Source organism: Athene noctua, chromosome 1, assembly GCF_965140245.1.
Source record: "Athene noctua chromosome 1, bAthNoc1.hap1.1, whole genome shotgun sequence".
In the NCBI taxonomy this organism is placed as follows: domain Eukaryota; kingdom Metazoa; phylum Chordata; class Aves; order Strigiformes; family Strigidae; genus Athene; species Athene noctua.
In genome coordinates, this window is record NC_134037.1 from 81,791,387 (window position 1) to 81,811,273 (window position 19,887).

The following is a 19,887-nucleotide window of genomic DNA, read 5'->3' on the forward strand; positions in this document are numbered from 1 at the left end:
GTTCTTTTCTCTTTGCTATCTAGGCCATTTTATGCAGTTTTGGACCTAAGCAGATGCAGTTGTTAAGCTTATCATAGCACAGACACAGAAGGGTGGACATATTTAATATAAGATCAGAGTAACTGACCTCAGCAGTAACAAACTGAGATAGGCCTCATCTAAATTCTTCTTTTTTTAAAAAAAAAAGGACAGAAGAAAGATACCATTGCTAATCTACAGTTTATAAATCAGAACTGAGCAACAGAAAGACTAATATGGCTAATAATATGAATAGTCTAATAGAATATGAATAGAACTAATATGAAGTAGTGCAGTGCAAGAGGAGCAGATGTACAGAACGAAACAGTGCTGGCAACCCAAGCTCCAAATGTATTTTGGTGCTTTACTTTGGGCTATCTTATCTCTGATTCTGTGGATTGAACATGGTTAGCATATAAAGAGCATTCAGTTTGCTCAAGGAGTTGTTTTTCCACTTCAGCCTCGCCTGAAAGGAATTGATCTGCATGATCCAAGATGACCCTGTGATGCAAATCAAAGCACACTAGATGGGGAGAACTGGCAGATGTGCTTCAAGACAGGGTGTGCACATTCTTTATCCAAACTAACAAGCAGATGCTCACTCTGCACCAGTGCACTGCAATTCATACAGAAGAGAAAATAAGGGGAAAAACTTTAAAAATTTAAACTACTTCATATTATAAATCTCCTTTCACTATGGCTTCTTAAAGCCAAAATATGTGGCCAAGTAAAGGAGATGACAAGTTTAACAGATAGCAGCATTGTATTTTTAATGCATGTACAAGTGACAAAATAAGAAATATAATTTTTGAAGCTACCCACCTTGATGTAAGAATAGATAAAAATAAAACTAAGGGTTCTGTTATATAATATGTATTTTTCTTGACTTTGCAAAGAAATTATTAGTCTAATCTAATAGGGAAAATCATAAATACATTATGTGATTTGAGACACTGAATTTTACGACTAAACAAATATCTGGTAGCAAAACATTGAAGTATATTGCTCAGTAGTAGGACTGACATTCTATTTGAAGTATCAACCTCTGCAACTATTTAAAACTAAGGTGTCAACTATGAATAAATTCTACAGTTTGTTTTATGCCACATGCAGAATCTTGTATCTGAAAGCAACTGAGTCTGCAAGCACTATCAAGTCCAGGTTTCAATCCAGCCACCACTCACAGGTTTGCAGAATTCTTCGGATATGCCCCCTGATGAATATGTTTCCAGCTTGCATAATGGGAATTTACTCTAAAACCAATTTTGCACAAATGTTAACATTCAGGGATTAACATGTAGTTAGTACACTCATGTTATTTATAAGCATCAAATTTCCTTATCTTGTCTCCTGTCACACCTTTCAGTGTAGATGCCCTCTGGAGAAGAAGAAACTATCTTCGTTCTCTCTAGATCTGGTGCCTTCACAGTCAGAAGGCGTAAATTTAATCCTGGATTAAGAATGTGTTGCAAAGACAATGTTGTGGGCAAAATGCCTACTTTGATGAAAATTAAAAAATGGAAGACAACTTCATACATTACCCATGTATTTTTATTATGGATGTAGCAACCTGTTATGATGAAAAACTTCTGGGTTTGCAATATGGGTCAGTAAGTGTCAACTATGAGCCTAGGCTTTCAGATTTGACATGGACACAGAGTTTTATGTTAGCAAATTCCATTTCAAAGCTAGGGTCAAGTTGTGACACTTAGAAGTCTACAGTTCAAAGAGAGCTAGCAAGAATGAATCTTAAAACCATTAAGGAGCCAAATCTTTATTTCTGCATTCCCTACTTCATTTCTGGAAACTTGGAATTTATTCAGAGAGCCCTAAAGTCTTCAAAGACAAAAATTAAGAACATAATTAGACACGAAGTAAAACAGCTAACTAGAACTACATGGAGCACAGGAGAGGATTAGCTATTTCTGTTTTAAAAAGTAGCATTTCACACTCTCCAGATATTTTTGTCCTTTTAGACTAAGATTTCTTCAGTCAACAAATGTTTAGGTAAACATTTTTGTACAGAGTCCAGGAAAATGGAAGTCTAAACCCAGTTAGAGTATTTGTCCAACATCTTTAATACTATTATCTGATAGTCAGAAACCTCAAACTGTCCACTTGTAAAATGTTTAGAAATTAAAATAATGTGTGTATTCATAATAAGAAGTCACCATTTCACTTGTAACCTCAAGCTATTTAAGATGAAGAGAAAATTTCATGTTAGAAATGTTAACTTTCTACATTTTCTAATCACAGTGGATTATGGAAAGGATAATCACAGTTGCAAATTAGGATACTGTGGTGTGCTGGTTTCAGCTGGGATAGAGTTAATTTTCTTCACAGTAGCTGGTACGGGACTACCTTTTGGATTTGTGCTGGAAACAGTTTGATAACACAGGGATGTTTTAGTTACTGCTGAGCAGTGCTTACAAGAGTCAAGGCCTTTTCTGCCTCTCACACCACCCCACCAGCGGTGGGGGTGCACAAGAAGTTGGGAAGGGACACAGCTGGGACAGCTGACCCCAACTGACCAAAGGGATATTCTGTACCATATGACATCATGCTCATCATATAAAGCTGGGGAAGACAAAGGAAGGGGGTGACATTCAGAGTGATGGTGTTTGTCTTCCCAAGTAACCATTACACGTGATGGAGTCCTGCTTTCCTGGAGATGAATGAACAACTGCCTAACCATGGGAAATAGTGAATGAATTCCTTGTCTTGCTTTGTTTTTGTGCATGGCTTTTTCTTTACCTCTTAAACTGTCTTTATCTCAACCAATGTGTTTTCTCACTTTTCTGATTCTCTCTGCCATCCCACCATGGAGGAGCAAGAGAGCAGCTGTGTGGTACTTAGTTGCTGGCTGGGGTTAAACCACAACATGTAGGTCCCTGTTTTGATCAGACTGTCAGGCCCTACACAAGACAAAGGTCTTCTAAAGTTGGAGTAATCAGTTAGGGCAACACTTTCAACCCATGGTTTACTGTATGTACAAATCTCATACTAACACATAAAAGTAGTTCAAAAAAAATGTGTCTTCTTCAGCCACACAGGAGCTATACCAAGCTGTTCTCATATAAAATAGGTCATATACTTTGTAAGTAGAAAAAAAGGCAGACAGAATTTGCATTTGTTTGTTTACAATAACATACTTTGGTTTTCTGATTCTGTGCCCTGTAGGAATATGGTTTTGATTTTGCTATTAATCAGTGCAGCCAACATATTTCTCTCTGTCAAACTCTTCAGATATTGTGAAATATAAAGGCAGTTGAAGATTAATGTCTCTCAATTATATTCCAGTTCTGCATCTTTTGGCTTTAAAATCAATCATATTTGTTAACCACAGGGTGCAAGCATTGTGCTTGATAAATTAAACTCCAAGATGATTGAAGATGCAGTTGCTGGTCAGTGGAAAGTTACATAACTTGTTTCCAGAATGCGTTATTTCAAGATAACGCTTTTTATCCACACTGCTGAATTCTTATGCAGTTTTTTGAACTCCAGTGGACATTCACTCACAGAATACAATCTGAAAAAAATATGTGGTTTCTTAATACTCTTAAAACTGTTCCAGTTGCACATCAGTCCATCTGTCAGGATGTTATTAGTTTAACAATATGAATGGACTATTAAGTGCCATGTTCAATTTTCTTTTTCAAAAGGAAACACAAAAATATATCCAGTCTCAACATTTCAAAGAGAAGCCTCCTAAAAATGCTTCAGAACTGTATTTTGTCCTAACAGTACAGTTATAGCAAGAGTACAAAATTTGACTCAGTTTTCCTGAGGGGACAACAACAAGAACAATGAAAGTTTTCTACAGACATGTGATGCAAATTATGCAAAATTTCAATCCAGGAGCCACACTAAAAAATATTGACTGGCACTGTGCCCAGCAGGCACCACATGCCAACTGGAGCGGGATGTAGTCCAGCTTCCTATGATGAGTTACCATGTGCCAAGAATTTGGAGTAAGGGCAAAATTATGCTCTGTGACTTTCTTTTATTGTATCAGCAGTAATTCCAAACAATAGCCTTAATATGAAAGAGAAAACAAAAGGTCTTGTGACTGCACCTCTTTTTATACTATACAAAATTAACCTTAATTAGTAATCTCAACTAAATATATTTATATCATATACTTCATGAGCTGAGATTAGTATTAGATGCATTTTGTTTCACAGACAAAGCAAAAAGCCTTTCTTCTGTGTTGCAAACTACATTTTGAAATGCAAATTACCACAAACTTGAAAAATATATTTTATCATGGAAATGTCAAGAACACGAGCTATGGCCAAACCTCCAGCAATCCGCCAATAAAATCCTCTAACCTTCACACACGATAGGAGCCAGTATTTCAAAACTAGCCACAACAGTAAATTCCTTTTGTTCTGGATTTGAAGCTGACCAGAAAACTTGTGTCATAGGCCTGATGAGTCACCTAGAAAGACCTAGAAGAAAGTTAAACAGCTTTCCTACTCAGTTGTTTTGAAAGGATGTGTTTACAGTGAACTCAACCCCAGTCCAGTTTCAAAGACCTATATGACAAACTAGCAATCATCTATCTCTTAGCAAACAGCAAGAAAAACATTGTGCCAGCAATGCAGGACTGACGATTTGGTTGTTCATGGATTTTTCAGGGAAAATAAAGAACTGCTACATATAAATAATAATTAATATGAAAGTATAACAAGACCTCAGTTTTGCACATTAAGCTGAATCCTAGAAACATGCATAAAAAGACTACTTTGTGTACAATATGAGTAGCTCCTATAGTTTAGGAGGAAAATAAGCAAAAAACGTTACTTACACATTTGTCATCTGATCCACTGGCTATAAACCGTCCACAAGGAGATACTGCAATTCCACATGGATGGCAGCAGCTATGGTGCCCTTCAAAACGACGTTCACACCTTCAGAGAAATTTCAGTCTTATTAATACCAACTAAAAACTAGCTCTTTTACTGCCATTTTCATTAAATCCTGATGAAGTCTCAATTGTTTTTCTTAGTCTACAAATTTACTAAGACAAGTCAACACATGAAAGTTTAAATAGCTCTGCAGTAGGATTTTGACAAAACTGAAAGACATTAAAGAATATTAATGTCTAAAAATGAAATGAACACACAAAACTGCCCCAGGACCATGCCTAAAACCATTCCTTGGCCTTGTTTAGTTTAAAAAGATAGAAAAATCATTAGCAAACATTAGAAATGAGGAGCTGTGATGCCTACCATTAAGCTACCCCTAGCTAGCCATCTCAGCAGAGAAAGCCAATCTCTCCTGCATTAAGAAGAGGGTGTTGTGAAAGCCAGTCTGCTCTGTGAAGATTTAGAAAGCTCCCTCAAGTTTGATATAAATTTTGATATAAATTAAGATCGATTATATGGAATTGTAACATAAAAATTATTGCTTGTTTTTCTTATAACCAAATCTGGATATTTAATATGCATTGCTCTGTTTACATTCCTACTCCATGCACTAATCTATTGTATCTTGTAAACTCAAGAAAGACAATATGCAAATGACATTCCAAACTGATAAATCTAGCTATTTACCTGACAACTGTTGATAACTTCTTATGTATCTGTGTCAATACAGTCTAAAGGAAGGAATGCATTTAAATGCAATGCAAAGGATTAATTTCCTACTTTTCATGTAAATATTGCAAGATAGCATTTTGGAGAAAGTTTCTGATAGCTGAGCACACTTGGCCCATTTAAAAATGATAATCTTTTCAATGAGATGAAGATTAATATCCATCTAAAAAGAATTGATGGTTGTAAAGAATTGTGATAGCTTTGTAGTCACTACAAGACTAAGGAAAAGGTAGTATTTAAGAGCTGCTTCAGTGTTAAAAGACATTTTAATGCAAGTTTCAAACCCATTCAGAATTATCATTTTCCTATGTATACCTCATTTCAGAACTTTATTTTTATAACCACAAGGTATAATTTCAAAACAGACTTATAACAATCTATATTATTTTGCCTTTGTTATGAATGCTATCAACCTGCCCTTCTTCTTACAAAACAAATTCATATATTTTGCCATAATACAGCTGTCACCTTTTTTTTCTTTTTTTTTCTTTTTTTTTATGTATGCTAGGTCCAGGAACAAATTTGAAAGAGTAACATCTCCTGCCAACATCTGTGATATACACTTTTTCCTGGCCAGTGAAATCACAGATGCTATATTAATTCAATTGACTGAACCGATGTGCAGAAATCTCTAAAATTTTATACCACATCATTCTGTTTTAGACACACATGTATGTCTAACAATGCACTGAACACCGAGCTGATTTTGCTCACCAAGGTGAAACAGGCATACTTAAATAAAAACATTACTTCTTGACTGATCCAATGGCTATCACTTAGTAAAGTATAAAACAAGACATTTCTGAATGTATTAAAAACCATAATTTTACAAAGCCTAACTCTGAACTTTCACAGATAGTACATATTTGGCTGAATTCCTGTATAACTAAACTAATTATATCAATGGGCATTTTGAGAATACAGTTACCAGACCTTTCACCTCAGGCTAGTTCTACCCTAAAACTGTTGTAAATAACCCAATTTAAGAGCACACTACAGTTCAAAAAGATGCAACTTATAAAGACAGTCCATCACTGTATCTAAGATGTAAAAAGATTCTTCAACTTCAGTTTGCACATAGTTCTTGCACTAATATTCAGAAACTTTCAATAACGAATGATTGTATTTGGGCCATCAAATAACCTGCCTGTACTATTGACAGTGAAGTAGAATATTAGCTACCTTGGTCTCCTCTCAAATGCAGCATTCTAATATATATGACTCCAAGCTTAGGCAGTGGAGGATAAGTCATAGAATACTTATTTGATTTATACTTTCAAATAACTTTACTTTTTGGAAACTAACTTAAAAGAAACCATAAAGGGTAGTGCATGTATCCCATACCACAGCTTTCACAGGCTCATATAATGACTGAAGTTGGAAGGCACCTCTGGAGGTCATCTTGTCCAGCCTCCTTGCTCAACTAGATTCAAATGCTAAAGACTGTATCTGGATGGGCTTTGAATATCTCCAAGGTGAGAAACTCCACAACCTTTCTGGGCAACCTGTGACAGTGCTCAGTCACTGGGAATGGTTTCCAGAATTAGTTGTTCCACCACCTTGGTGAGGCTGACCAGTCCATAGTTCCCTGGGATCTCCTTCTTGACCTTTTTTGAAGATAGGAGTGACATTTACTTTCCTGTAGTCCTCAGACACCTCTCCTGATCACCACAGTCTTTTGAAGGTAATGAAGAGTGGCCTTGCCCTTACATCAGCCACTATGAGCTGAAGGTGGGCTTTAAAGCAGACAGAGCCAGGCTCCTTTCAGTGGTGCCCAGTGACAGGACAAGAGGCAACAGGCAAAAACTGAAATACCAGAGGCTCTGTCTGAACATCAGAAGACACTTCTTTACTGTGAGGGTGACTGAGCACTGGCACAGGTTACCCAGAGAGGTTGTAGAATCTCCTTCCTTGGAGATATTCAAAAGCCATCTGGACATGGCTGTGGACAACCAGGTGTAGGTGACCCTGGTTGAGCAGGGAGTTAGACAAGATGACCTCCAAAGGTGCCTTCCAACCACCACCATTATGTGATTCTGTGATTAAGCACCAAAAGCATTACTGTAACTTTGGGCAAGTCTTTCTTTCAAATATCTTAGACACGGAAAGAAAAATGAAGCCTGATGTGTTTCATCTGTCTGCTATTCCCCTTCATGGTCAGATGTGGCAACATTTTTCCCTCACTGTGTAGAGTAGATATGTCCCACAGCTCAGCCTCAGTCACATTTTTTCTTGTCTCTGCCAGAGTCCCGGTTGCACTTTTTGTGAATTTCAAAGTTCCCTCAAAAATACATTCCTTCACAGTGCCTTTTCTATTGTTACATATGGAAAAGTTCATAAAAATGTTTGAAGAAAAAGTCTCTTTTTAATATTATACTTGTAAGATACATCAACATCCTGTGACAGAAATTTCCTCATGGGAAAAATAAACAAAATTCATATATCCTCTGTCCCTCCTGAATATGCCTTCAGGATCACCATCCTTCCTTAAGTAGAGCACTGGCCATCAGTACTAGTTCTCAGTTTTTAAGACCCCATTCTCAGGACCTGTACTAGCTAACTTCCTCAATTAGGTGTCTCTTCTTCACAGAAGAGTCTCCTAATAAATCACTAGAAACAACTTTCTTTCAAAAGAATTTGACTTCTCTGCATCTGTGACCAATTCAGTTACTCCAGCTATAAATGGATGGATAAGAACTAACAGGATTCCACGACTATCACTGATCTTTTCTCTGCTATACCACAGCAATATAAAGCAATGTCTGAGTCATAGGACAGTGCCACTTTCCCTTGGGCTCGTACAGCCACAGTAATAACTAACATCCTGGATTCTATTTTCTTGGTTTCCTGTTCAACTTTTCCATTATATTCAGGATGTACATTACAAGTATAACTACTTTCCCCACCCCCTCAAAATCCTACTTTAAAAAGACATTTAAAAAAACTGATTCCAATTAAACTTTCCACAGAATACACCAGAAAATTTGTTATGCAATCTATTAATTCCAGATATCTCCAGGTATCACAACAATGGAAAAAAGTGGATAAAAAATCCTAGAATAAATAGATACTATGTGTACAATTTCAGTTTATTCTAGGAGTTCTTTTATTTCAGGCTTTTTTTTTTTTCCTCCTGTTTTTTTTTTAAAGTAGCAACAGGTGGTGATCAAACTTATTTTAGATATTGCAAGCTTTACGTGGCCAGCTGGCATGCTGTCCAGCCTCCTAAGAATGCTTCTCTGGTCAGAACTTTTCAAGGGTTACCATGACAAACATCTGGTAATTGCGTGGGACAGCAAAAAGCCAAGTTTTTCCTATGTTCTCCATTGTACAGCTTTTAGTCTACATTCCAAAATACATATCTTTTTATGTCATAAACAACTTGCAGAATATTAGAAAAAAATGTAACATGTTTTCCATCTTTGCAAAAGAAAGATAACAGAATGGTGCATCTCTTCATAAATCAGGGAATACTCTCACAAATAAGCCTATTTCATTCCACTTGATATATTAAAAAAAATCTGGACTGCAAACTAAAGTCTTCTTTTATTTAACCGCTTTTCCTTGTGTTCTAGTATTTGTCCCAGTGGTATTTCTTCAGAGACCCTTCAGTACCAGCAGATCCACTGAGGCTCTATAAAATCTGTGTATAACTTGACAGTGGTAGAAGCTACCTTAGATGTTCTGGACACATGGGTTTCATTTTAAACACACATCAAACCCTTCACATAGGAGCTCAGCATGTTTTCACCAACACCATCCAGCAGGGACCACGTGTTCCCCATCCTGTATACTTTCATGCATCCCCAGTCCCAAACTTGGAGGAACTCCAGCCACTGCTTTATCCCTTTTTCCCTCAGAATCCAGATAACAAGACTCGAAACTCCAGGGGAAAAAAAAAAAGAAAAAGAAAAAGAAAAAAAAAAAAAAAAAAAAAAAAAAGATGGCAAATCATGGGACCCTCATATTCAGAAGAGACCAAAATTAATCAAATTCTGAATATGTGTATATGTGTATCTTGCTCAGGACGATGTCAAGAAGTTAGTTCACAATGGAGATGCAAACTGAAAAGTATCTGAAAATTGAAGGGCCATTCATTCAATCTGCATGTCTAACCCTAAGACTCTCAAAGTGTAATTGTTAGAAAATGTATGGGATGAGTTCCATGTGGCTGCTGGAATTCTATTAAATGTGTTGCCAAGGGAGCTTATGATCTAGTTGCACAGGATCATACTAGTTGGAGAGTTTACCCTAATGTCTAAAACTATCTTTATACAATTGGCAAATCTTTTCAGAGGCTGAATGAGGGTGAAACTGATTTTCCCTGGGATCATGCATCAAAGCATTGTCATGCATCTGAGTACTCTGCAGAAAAAATTCAGTATGTCCGAGTAGTCCAGTATTCTTAAATATCTTCACTAATAAGCACCCACGGCCTTTTTTCCAGAAAGAAATGAGGAATGAGTATTTCAGCAGCAGACAGCATTAGAGCATCTGAACTTCTATTCCTCGACAGTTTAGAGAGTGAGTCAGAGGCAGGCTGCTCCTGCCACTAAAGGTGTTAGTGTGATGGTGGTTGGGAGCTCCTCCCAGCACCTTGCCCCTGCCAATCTCATTACCTGCAACAGTAATCAATCAGCTGTCATATCTACCTCCCCACACCTACCATAGTAGCGGCCCAGCCCTCTAAACTAGGCAGCAATAACTTTTCCTGGCTCTCCCCACCTCTTGGTAGATAATGAACATATGGGACAGCACAGGACAACAGTTCCATTCCTTTCCTCTAAATTAACTCCCAGTTTCAGCTGTTACTGTCCATCCTGCTCTCTTATTCAACATTTCATGAGTTCCCCCAGCAAGTTTCCCATCTATATTTCTGTGGCAAGTAGAGAAGAACAAATGCTAATTTCATAAACCCACTGAGTCACATCATGGTTGATGTTGGTAGGCAGCTCTGGATGTCATCTTATCCAAGCTCCCTGCTCACATAGAGCCAGCGCGGCTTCACCAACATTATACAGATGGGAAGCATCACCTCCCTCAGACTGCTGGCAACACTCCTCCTGATGAAGCCCAGGTCATCATTAGCCTTCTTTGACACAAAGGCACACTTCTGGCTCATGTTCATCTTGGTGCCCACGAGGACCTCCAGGTCCTTTTCTGAAAGCTGCTTTCCAGATAGTTGCCCCCCCAGCATATATTGGTGCCTGGGAGTTGCATTTGGTGAGAAGGAGGCTTTGCACTTCCCCTTGTTGAGCTTCATGAGGTTCCTGTCAGACCATTTCTTCAGACGAGGTCCTTCTGAATGGCAACACAACCCTCCAGTGTATCAGACACTCCTGCAGTTTTGTGTCTTTAGCAGACTTGCTGCACTCTGCCCCATCATCCAGACAGTTAATGAAGATATTGAACAGGACTGGAACCAGTACTGATCCCTAGGTACACTGCTAATTAATGGCCTCCAACTAGACTTCATGCCACTGCGTACCATCCTCTGAGGTTCCCATTTAGACAGTTTTCAACCCTCCTCACTGCTTATTCAGCACACACTACATCAGCTTCTCTATGAGGATGTTACAGAAGACAGTGTTTAAAGATTTACTGAAGTCACAGTAGACAATATCTACAGATCTCCCCTCATTTACCAAGCCAGTAATTTTATCATAGATGTTTATTGAATTGGTCAAGCATGAATTTCCCTTAGTGAACTGATACTGACTGGTCCTGATTAATTCCTTGTCATTTATGTGCCTGAAAATAGTTTCTATGATTAACTGCTCCATCATCTTCCCAGGGATTGAGATCAGGCTGACCAACCTGTAGTTCCCCGTGTCCCCCTTTTTGCCCTTTCTGAAGGGCCTTTTCCCCAGAAATTTATAGAAACTATGTCTTTTTGGTCAGCTAGAGACAGGAACAATTACTGAATAGATATTGTAAAGCAACATATGAAAAACACCCAAGCTGCAGCCACAAAACCAATTTGTGCCTCGTTTCATCTCATATTCTGCCAAACACTAAGTGTCTTAGGTTAAGAAGTCTGCTGTTGATGTAGGCTTTCTTTCTTCAAAAGCAAGGTAATGGCTGATAAGAGCAGAGACAGAGTAATTTTTCATGTCTCAGAACATGAAAAGACCTGAGCAGCTCTTCACTCACCCCAAAATATTTCTATGTAATAACCTCTGCAAATACAGTAAATCTTTCTTCAATTGTTCACCTAGCTTGAATGACCTGCGTATCCATATGTTCATTGTACTCACAATCTAGCAAATTCCTCAGTGCATGGCTTCCCTGCACAGAGGTATTGGCCTAGCATTATCTTAATCTGTTTGTATAACGGATTACAGAGCTATGTATATACTACCTATGTTACTATTGCTTTCAGAAGTGGACAGAATTACTTTAAAGTTGTATTTCTCAGAACATTAAGCAGCTTTCGGATTCCAGTTAACTACATGGATCACATGCTTGATAATTACCAGAACCAACTTATCAGCACATTTCTTTTGAGCAGAAACAAAAATAAAAACATCACAAGGTACTTCTTAGTGTGCATTTTGCAGACCTATGCACCGTATGTGAGAAATAAATACAATGGTGAATACGCATGCCAGAGTGCAGCAAGAGCAGGGCTCCTACAAAAGGGAAAATGAATGAAAAGCCAATGGTGGTCATAGCACAGTGTCATCACCGGCCAGGGCAACATCCCACCATATCTGAATAGGATAAGCAGAGCAGTGTGCTGGTAACAAGGTCCATTGACAGTCCCAGAAAAAGTGAGGTGATGAACCAGGTCCAGGACCCATCCCAGGACTCCAGTCAGGAGCAGCAGGAGATGGAGCCAGATACAGGACTGGAGGAAAGACTGAAACATGGGTCCACTGGAGGCAGAACTCAAGGCAAACTACCTACAAGGTAGGTCAAGGTCCATGCAGAAAATGAGGCTGGAGGCAGGTCTTGACACAGGCCCACTGACAACATAGTTCAGGCAAGGACTAAATGTCCAGGCCTGAGCTTAAATGGAGTGCCTGAAGCTAGGAGCAGAGAGTGCACGGGTGGGGGGCCAAGGCTGGTCAAGGCAATTAAGGCCCAGTGGTGCATTCAGGGTCCTCACAGTGCAGTCTGTAACTTGAGTAAAGATGCATCTGAAAATCTGAGACCAAGCCAGGCCATATAATTAGTATCATAAAGAAGGATGAAGCTTTACTGCATCATAACTTTAGCCATATTTTAGTGATGAGCAAGGATCCACGAGTGCATAAAAGCTTTGCAGAAGATCTGAAATCCACCTTGGGGATTCACACTAATTCACATTCTAGAACCTCTCTTAGGAAAGTGACTCTTTGGAATGAAACATGCAAGGGAAACAGCAAACTGCTGCAGAAATCTGGACAGCTGATTTTTCTCAAATCAGCCAGTCATGAAGATGAGGGTATTCATGTAACTTTGCCAGTGAATGTGAGCTGGTGCTAAATCAAAGTGTTTAGTCAATACTCTAAATGCATTTAACAAAGTGAAGAGGTCACACTTTGAATTGATAGTTTCCTCCTAACATAATGAATGAAAGAAATTTGCTTTCTTCTGAATGTTTTAATGCACATAATTATCTAATCTACAAGCAGAAGGAAACAAGTAACTGAAAGGTTCCAGACTGGTAACACAGAATTAAAAACCATCATGTGAAATTTAAGTGACATATGAATGTATTAAAGCACCTGATATTTAGTCTAATATGCCATTTTGGGTTGTTAAGGGTTTATGTTGTAAGGGAATGGAATTTCCCTAAATTCATAAGCTTCTACACTTTTGATGCATTGGTTTTGCAGGACTGAGATACCAAAATATATCTGTCTTTCATTGCCCTATGTGGTCATGAACTAAAACCAGGCAGGACTGGCAGATAAGGAGGCTTAGTCTATTGGAATTTTCTGACATATCTTTCTTGAGCAATCTACAGGACTCACCAGCTTGTGTCATTCCAAGACAGATTTTCCCAAAAGATTAAAATTAAGTGGTAGAGACAACAGGTACAGATCCCTAAGAATCATTGTTAGATTCCTCACTTCAGAAGGAGTTATGATGTCTCTAAAATGCATTCAACAGAGAGACAGCAGAAGGAGATAGAATGTTAAAGTTTCATGCATCTTATGAACAGTTAAGAGTCTACAATGTTTCATCATAAAGAACATTTAAACTCCTTCAAGAAACATACTCTAAAGAAATGTACCCCAATACATCTATTCATAAAGTTTCATAGTTCATTGTCCTAACCTGGAAGAAGAGTAGCCAGAGTTTGTTCTTCTTCCAAAAAGATCTATTCTCCTTGGTTCTTTTTTTCATAAATCTGCTTTGTAGATTGTCTGGAGCTTTTCTTAACTACAGTTATAAATGAGGAGAATGCAGAAGTATAAAAATATTTAAAACCTTCAGATGAAACTTTACAAATTCATGCATTTCAAAGAAAATGAAGCAGGAGTCTGGGTAAATCCAAAAGTCACTAGCAGTGTCCAAGATTCCCTCATTTATTGGCAAGATGACCTGGCTGTGTGAGGTTGGCTGACAACATCAAAAAGTTAAAATGCCTTCTCTAGTACCACCTTCAGAGGAACCCATAAGAGTTTCTGGCACTCTCTGAAGCAATCTTGGAAGGCCTCCAGATCATCAATAGTGAAAGAGACAGACATATTCACAGCTTTATCCAGTAAGGATGATGAAAATGGAAGATGCAAAATACTCTCACCAACTTCAGGAACAAAAGAAAAGTTAACTGAATTTTCACTGGAAAAAAATGCAGTTTGATAATACAGACTGAATGGAAAAAGTCTTGTGGAACTCAGAGAAAAAAAATCAATATATTCAAAACCTATAAAGCTGCAGGCCAGGATAACATGTCTGAAGATTTATGCTAAGCAAAGATCAAAAAAAGAACCTGAGCAACCTGCTATGATTCCTCCGCAAATTATAAGGAATGCATGTCAGAAGAATAAAAAAAAAAAAAAAAAACATCATCAAAGAAATTGAATAAAGAAACAACTAAGAGTCCCAGGGAAATTGTGCAGAGTTACTCTGAAAACTACTTCCTATGCTTTCAACTGCAGCTTTCAAGAGCACTATTCTGGAGGATTTTTTCTCTATTTAATCAGAATTTCATACTTTACAGTATTATTAAATAAAGTAACGGTGGATAGAACTCATCAAGGGCAACAAGCAGATCAAACACAAGCAAAACAGTTTTCACTGTGGATGTCCCGGGCAAATATTTAGAATAAAAATCAACAAACAATAAAGTTGAGACTTTGCAGCTAGTGTTACTATCCACAACCCTGCAAACAGTATAAATGAGAAGGTGGACTTACCTTTGCTATATTTCAAGAACACTGGACAAAGATTTCACTAAACAAACCCTATTCTGGCAAACCCAAAGCAGAAACAGAGAGAGGTCACTCCAGAGGGACCATTCAAAACACAGTAATGGCTGATGCACCAACTTTACAAACCAATAACTTTGAGAGATTAAAGGTACTGGCCCACCATAAGATTGTTTAGGAACTAATCTCTCCTGTAAGCACCCAACGATGCAAGGAATGGACTGGATTTGATTGGACAAGACCTATGAACTAAAAAAAAAGCAAAAGTTTTCAGTCCCCGTAACTGTATAGTAGACCTAACACTTCAGTGGAGACTTGTTCCAAGTTCAGACAGTGCTTTCCAAACTCAGCCATTTAAAATTTATTTATGTGAAAAACACCTGGTGAGCACATTAGGAAAAAGTGAACAGTTTTCCTCCTTATGAGAGCTCAAGAATAGATTTTAAAATACAGAAGACTCAATCTCTGGTCTGAGCAATGAGAGAAAATTTCATTTTAAAAAACTGTAGTTTTTTTCCCTGGAAGTTACTAGCAAGTGAAAAATAATTATTATTTGCTCTATTTCTTCTCCACAACAGTTACTACCATTGATCACTGTGTAATGTGTAATGTGTAACAAACACACACATATACATAATACCTAATAAGCACCTTTAAAATATGTGTCATTAAGGACTTAAATTACTTTTTTTGAAGCTTGGCTAGTAGAACTTGGTGGACACTAGAATACACCAACTTTGCCAAATTAAATATAGAGCAAGAACATACATAAATTATTCCCCTCTTCCCAGGACATATTCATTTAATAGATTGCCCAGATTTTATACTTTAACTATTTTACCATTCACCTGCTCTACTTATATTAGTATTTAGAAACAAAGAGACAGATAAGTGATCTGTGAAAAGCTTTCTACTTTTTCATTACTCTTCAGCAACACAGTCTGAGCAGCTTATTAGAAAAACATAAGAAGGTAACAGATTCCAACCGCAGCAGTCTCTAGTTTCATTACTTTCTGACATTCAGTGCCACTAATACAGCAATGCTTTTGGCAAGAACATATATGCCCCCTATAGATTTAATGCATTCTTACCACAGAAAGACAAGAATAAATGAAAGGCTCATTAAGCATTTCATAAATAGAAAATTCAGTAATAGAAAAACTACATTACACCTTTCAATAAAAATATGTTTACATGCACAGAAAGCAAATATGAAATTATTCTTTAAATATCCTCCAGTCCGTTTTCTTTTAAACATAATTCTTTTAGCCTGCACAACAGAGATTGCTCCAAGTATTTCCTTTCCTAAACAGTGTTCCCTCCCCACCACTCTCTCCCTTTGTCCCACAGATTCCCCAAGTACAACATCGATTTTTAGAAAAAATTCAAAATTTTATTCTGAGTTTATGATAACATATTATGCAAATTTATAGCACTATATAGATGATATGTAATAATGTTGTTACAATTACATTTGTATTTTAAAAGCTGGATCATAAATTTTACCTGCTTTAGCAGTAATGACATGCTGTTTGGAAATATCATTAGCATTCACTTCAATATACTATTTTATATATACAATTAGATCTACAAGGGTAGACAAACATGAGTGATAAATCTTGACCATTTAATGGCTTCCACATAACTAACTGCACTGAGGAATCAGCATTTTGTTTGGTCTAAAATTAGTAAATTTCAATTAGCCTTTAATTTTATTTTTCAAAGTCCTGACTGTAGATCTGATTCCATTTTCATATTTCTAATGGTATATCCCAACAAGTATGACAATTCTGAATAAAGATAAAGCATGTATTTTTATTCCAAGGTATCTAATTCAATCTTACTTTAGTGTTCTTAAATCCCACAGTTTGATGCCATCACCTGCAGCTGTGGTCATGAAAAGATTGTAAGCTTCAGGTTGCTGAGTGCTGAAGGATGACCCCTGTAAAATATGAAATCAATTTCAGAGAACAATTCTCATGGAGTTTAATTTTTATAGAATCATATCTCAAGTTGGAAGGGACCCATAGGAATCGTCAAGTCCAACTCACTGCTCCTCGCAGGACTACCTAAAACTAAATCATATGACTAAGAGCATCATCCAGATGCTCCTTGAACTCTCACAGGCTTGGTGCCATGATGACTTCCCGGTGGAGCCTGTTCCAGTGACCAACCACAGTCTCGGTGAATTATTTAGTTCATTTAAAAAATAAACAATGTGTAAAAATTGATGAGGTTATGTGGAAAAAAGCTTGTCTGCACACACACAAAAGAGTGCAGAGGACAGCTGGCATGTGAAGGAACCCCCATAATCCAGTCAGAGAAATGGAGTACTGGCTCTATACCTCTCAGTGTTGTACTAGCACAGACATGAGCCCTTTGGTCCAAGGGTGATACCCACTGTGGTGGATCAACGAGAAAGGCTCTCGGGATCATCTCACAGACTGATGGGGATTAATACCTATCAGGGTATGGGATCCATTATGTGATGTATGGGAAGATAATTTTGTGATTGCATAATTAGGGGATGTTTAGGGGAGCAAATAAGGGCAGGGAAATGGAGGGATCAAAGAGTAGTCCAACTTTAAGTTATAAGCCATGTTTAGCCCTGGCATAAGTGGGCACACTTTCCCTTGACTTCAGCAGTAATTGCATTCATTCATAACAGGACTGATTTTGGCTTTGTACCTTTAAATAATTAAATCCAGTCTATTTTTAAACCTCTGATTTTTTAACATCCACATTGCAAACCCTGGCCTTTTTGCCGGCTACAAAGTTCTTTCTCCAGGGAACTAAATATAAACAGTTAAAGCTTCTTTCCTTTCTCCACCATTCACATTCTTGATTTGGCTGAATACATCACAGAAACCTCAAGGCCATTTCCCTCAATCAGTGCTTGACTGCCAGGAATCTTCTATTCATTATGAAAACTGGTGTATAGCTGGAAAATGCTCTAGTATTTAGTCAATAGAATTCCCCAAATGGCAAGACAAACTGGGGCACTCAGCATTAAAAAGACTATAAGAGCTTTCACTTACTTTGCTTTAAGCAGTTTTCCTTCCTGAACTATTACCACAGTCTACTCTAACAGATTAATTAAAATGCTCTGTGCAACAGATTTCCCAGAAAAGTCTACACCTTCTCACATTAGCTGTGTATGGCTACAAACAGGAGTAATTGTAAAAGGTAAAGATAGTAGTTGTCCAAAGGACAGTGTTCATTAAAAGTTACAGACCACCCTTTCTTTCTGTTTTTGAAACTTCTACTCATCATCCCTTTGTTCAGTCAGCAATGATCACAGAGTTCAATACAAAAAGTTCTACAGACACATACACACTCAGTTCATGCACTGCTCCTTTAGAACACGCTAACAGTTAATACACATAAGAAGTGTAATTCCTTTGTTTCTTTCCTGCCCTGACATTTTGTTGGTAATATACTTAACATAAAGCTATACTTGTATCTTCAAAGTACATTTGCCAGTGAATATTGCTGCAGAAGACAAGTAAATATATACTAGTTGGGATGATAGCCAAGATTAATTTTATTTATCCCTTTGTGGCTATATAGTTCATTGATTTATTATAATTTATGAGAATCTAATGCAAAAAGTAGCATATTCAAAAACTCTTTAAACTGTATTCTTTCATTCTGACAGTCAAATCACTTGCCTATGCCGCATAATCTTCCTCATCCACCACTGTAATCCCTTCTCAGCTTCTCTCTAAACTAACTACATGACAACTTACACATAAAATTTGGCCCCAAGGAGGATATGATTCAACAGAATCCCTATCTCATTCACTAATTCTATACGAACACCATTGATACCATCCAAACAGTGCAGTCGTCTTATGCTGAAGGCATAGATCAATAGATGTCTCAGAAAATACATCTTCCCAGCAGGCACATTCAGACAGGTTTGTCACTACGGCTAGAAAAAAGTTAACTAACTGAAACTTCTGAGTTGCCTGTTACATTTTTCAGCCTTGACATCATGTGCATTTCCTAATTAATGGACCAATGAATTCTGAAACAAAAGGCTCTGGGCAGAAAACTACAAACTCGGTTGTTTCTCTGAAAATTAATGTAATCTGTAACTGTATTTGCTAGCAGAACATAATACCATCCAAGCATTTGTGTCTGATATTGATACACTCCTGTTCAAAGAATATGTTTTGCAGCACTACAAATGTATTGCTAACACTAAATCTCTGATTCTCTGTGGTCCGATCTCTAATTGCCATCTATTTCTGTATCTCAGAGATTCATAAACTCTGACATGAACAAAATTTTGATATTTCAAACAATTCATTTTACTACGTTTCTTAAAAGTTAGTATGCAAAGCAATGGAACCATGAAAAGTCACATAATACTTTGGTAATCATTGATAATTAATTTTCATTGGGTGATCTTACATATCAAACCAAAATCATGAAGTTAAAAATCATTGGTTGAATAAAACAATTTACAGCATTGCAAATTCATTATTATCAGCTTAGGATACTCACCTTGTCAGACTTGGTATAAAATGGCTAAGGACTATTTATCAGAGTGAGGTGAAGTTACTACAGCCAGAAGAGCAACATATGCTCATTGCCTCAGAAGGAGCTTAATGACATTACTTGGGTCTAGTAACACCCTGCATTAAAATATCATAAACAGTTCTGAGAGTAGGGTCTGGAAACCAGATACAGGTTCAGGGAAAAGAGTGAAGGGTTCCTCAACCCTAAAAAGTGGGAGATTAACATCTTTGTTGGTGACACAGACAGTAGGATTTAGTGCACCCTCAGGAAGTCTGCCAATGACTATGGTTGACAGGCTGGAGGGAAGGGATGCCATCCAGAGGAACCTGGACAGGCTTGAGAGATGGGCCTGTGCAAACCTCATGAAGTTCAACAAG

General features: G+C 37.5%; 1 protein-coding gene across 1 annotated transcript in view; it reads right to left on the reverse strand.

Annotated features, from left to right (window-relative positions):
- The window catches only part of WDR27 (WD repeat domain 27), a 122,926-nt gene that overhangs the window by 61,267 nt on the left and 41,772 nt on the right, over positions 1-19,887 (reverse strand). The window contains exons 21-22 of the mRNA XM_074925102.1: positions 16,828-16,925; positions 4,829-4,931 (exon numbers count right to left, since the gene is read on the reverse strand). Of these exons, the coding sequence (XP_074781203.1) occupies positions 4,829-4,931; positions 16,828-16,925 (201 nt within the window). The remainder of the gene's footprint in view (positions 1-4,828; positions 4,932-16,827; positions 16,926-19,887) is intronic.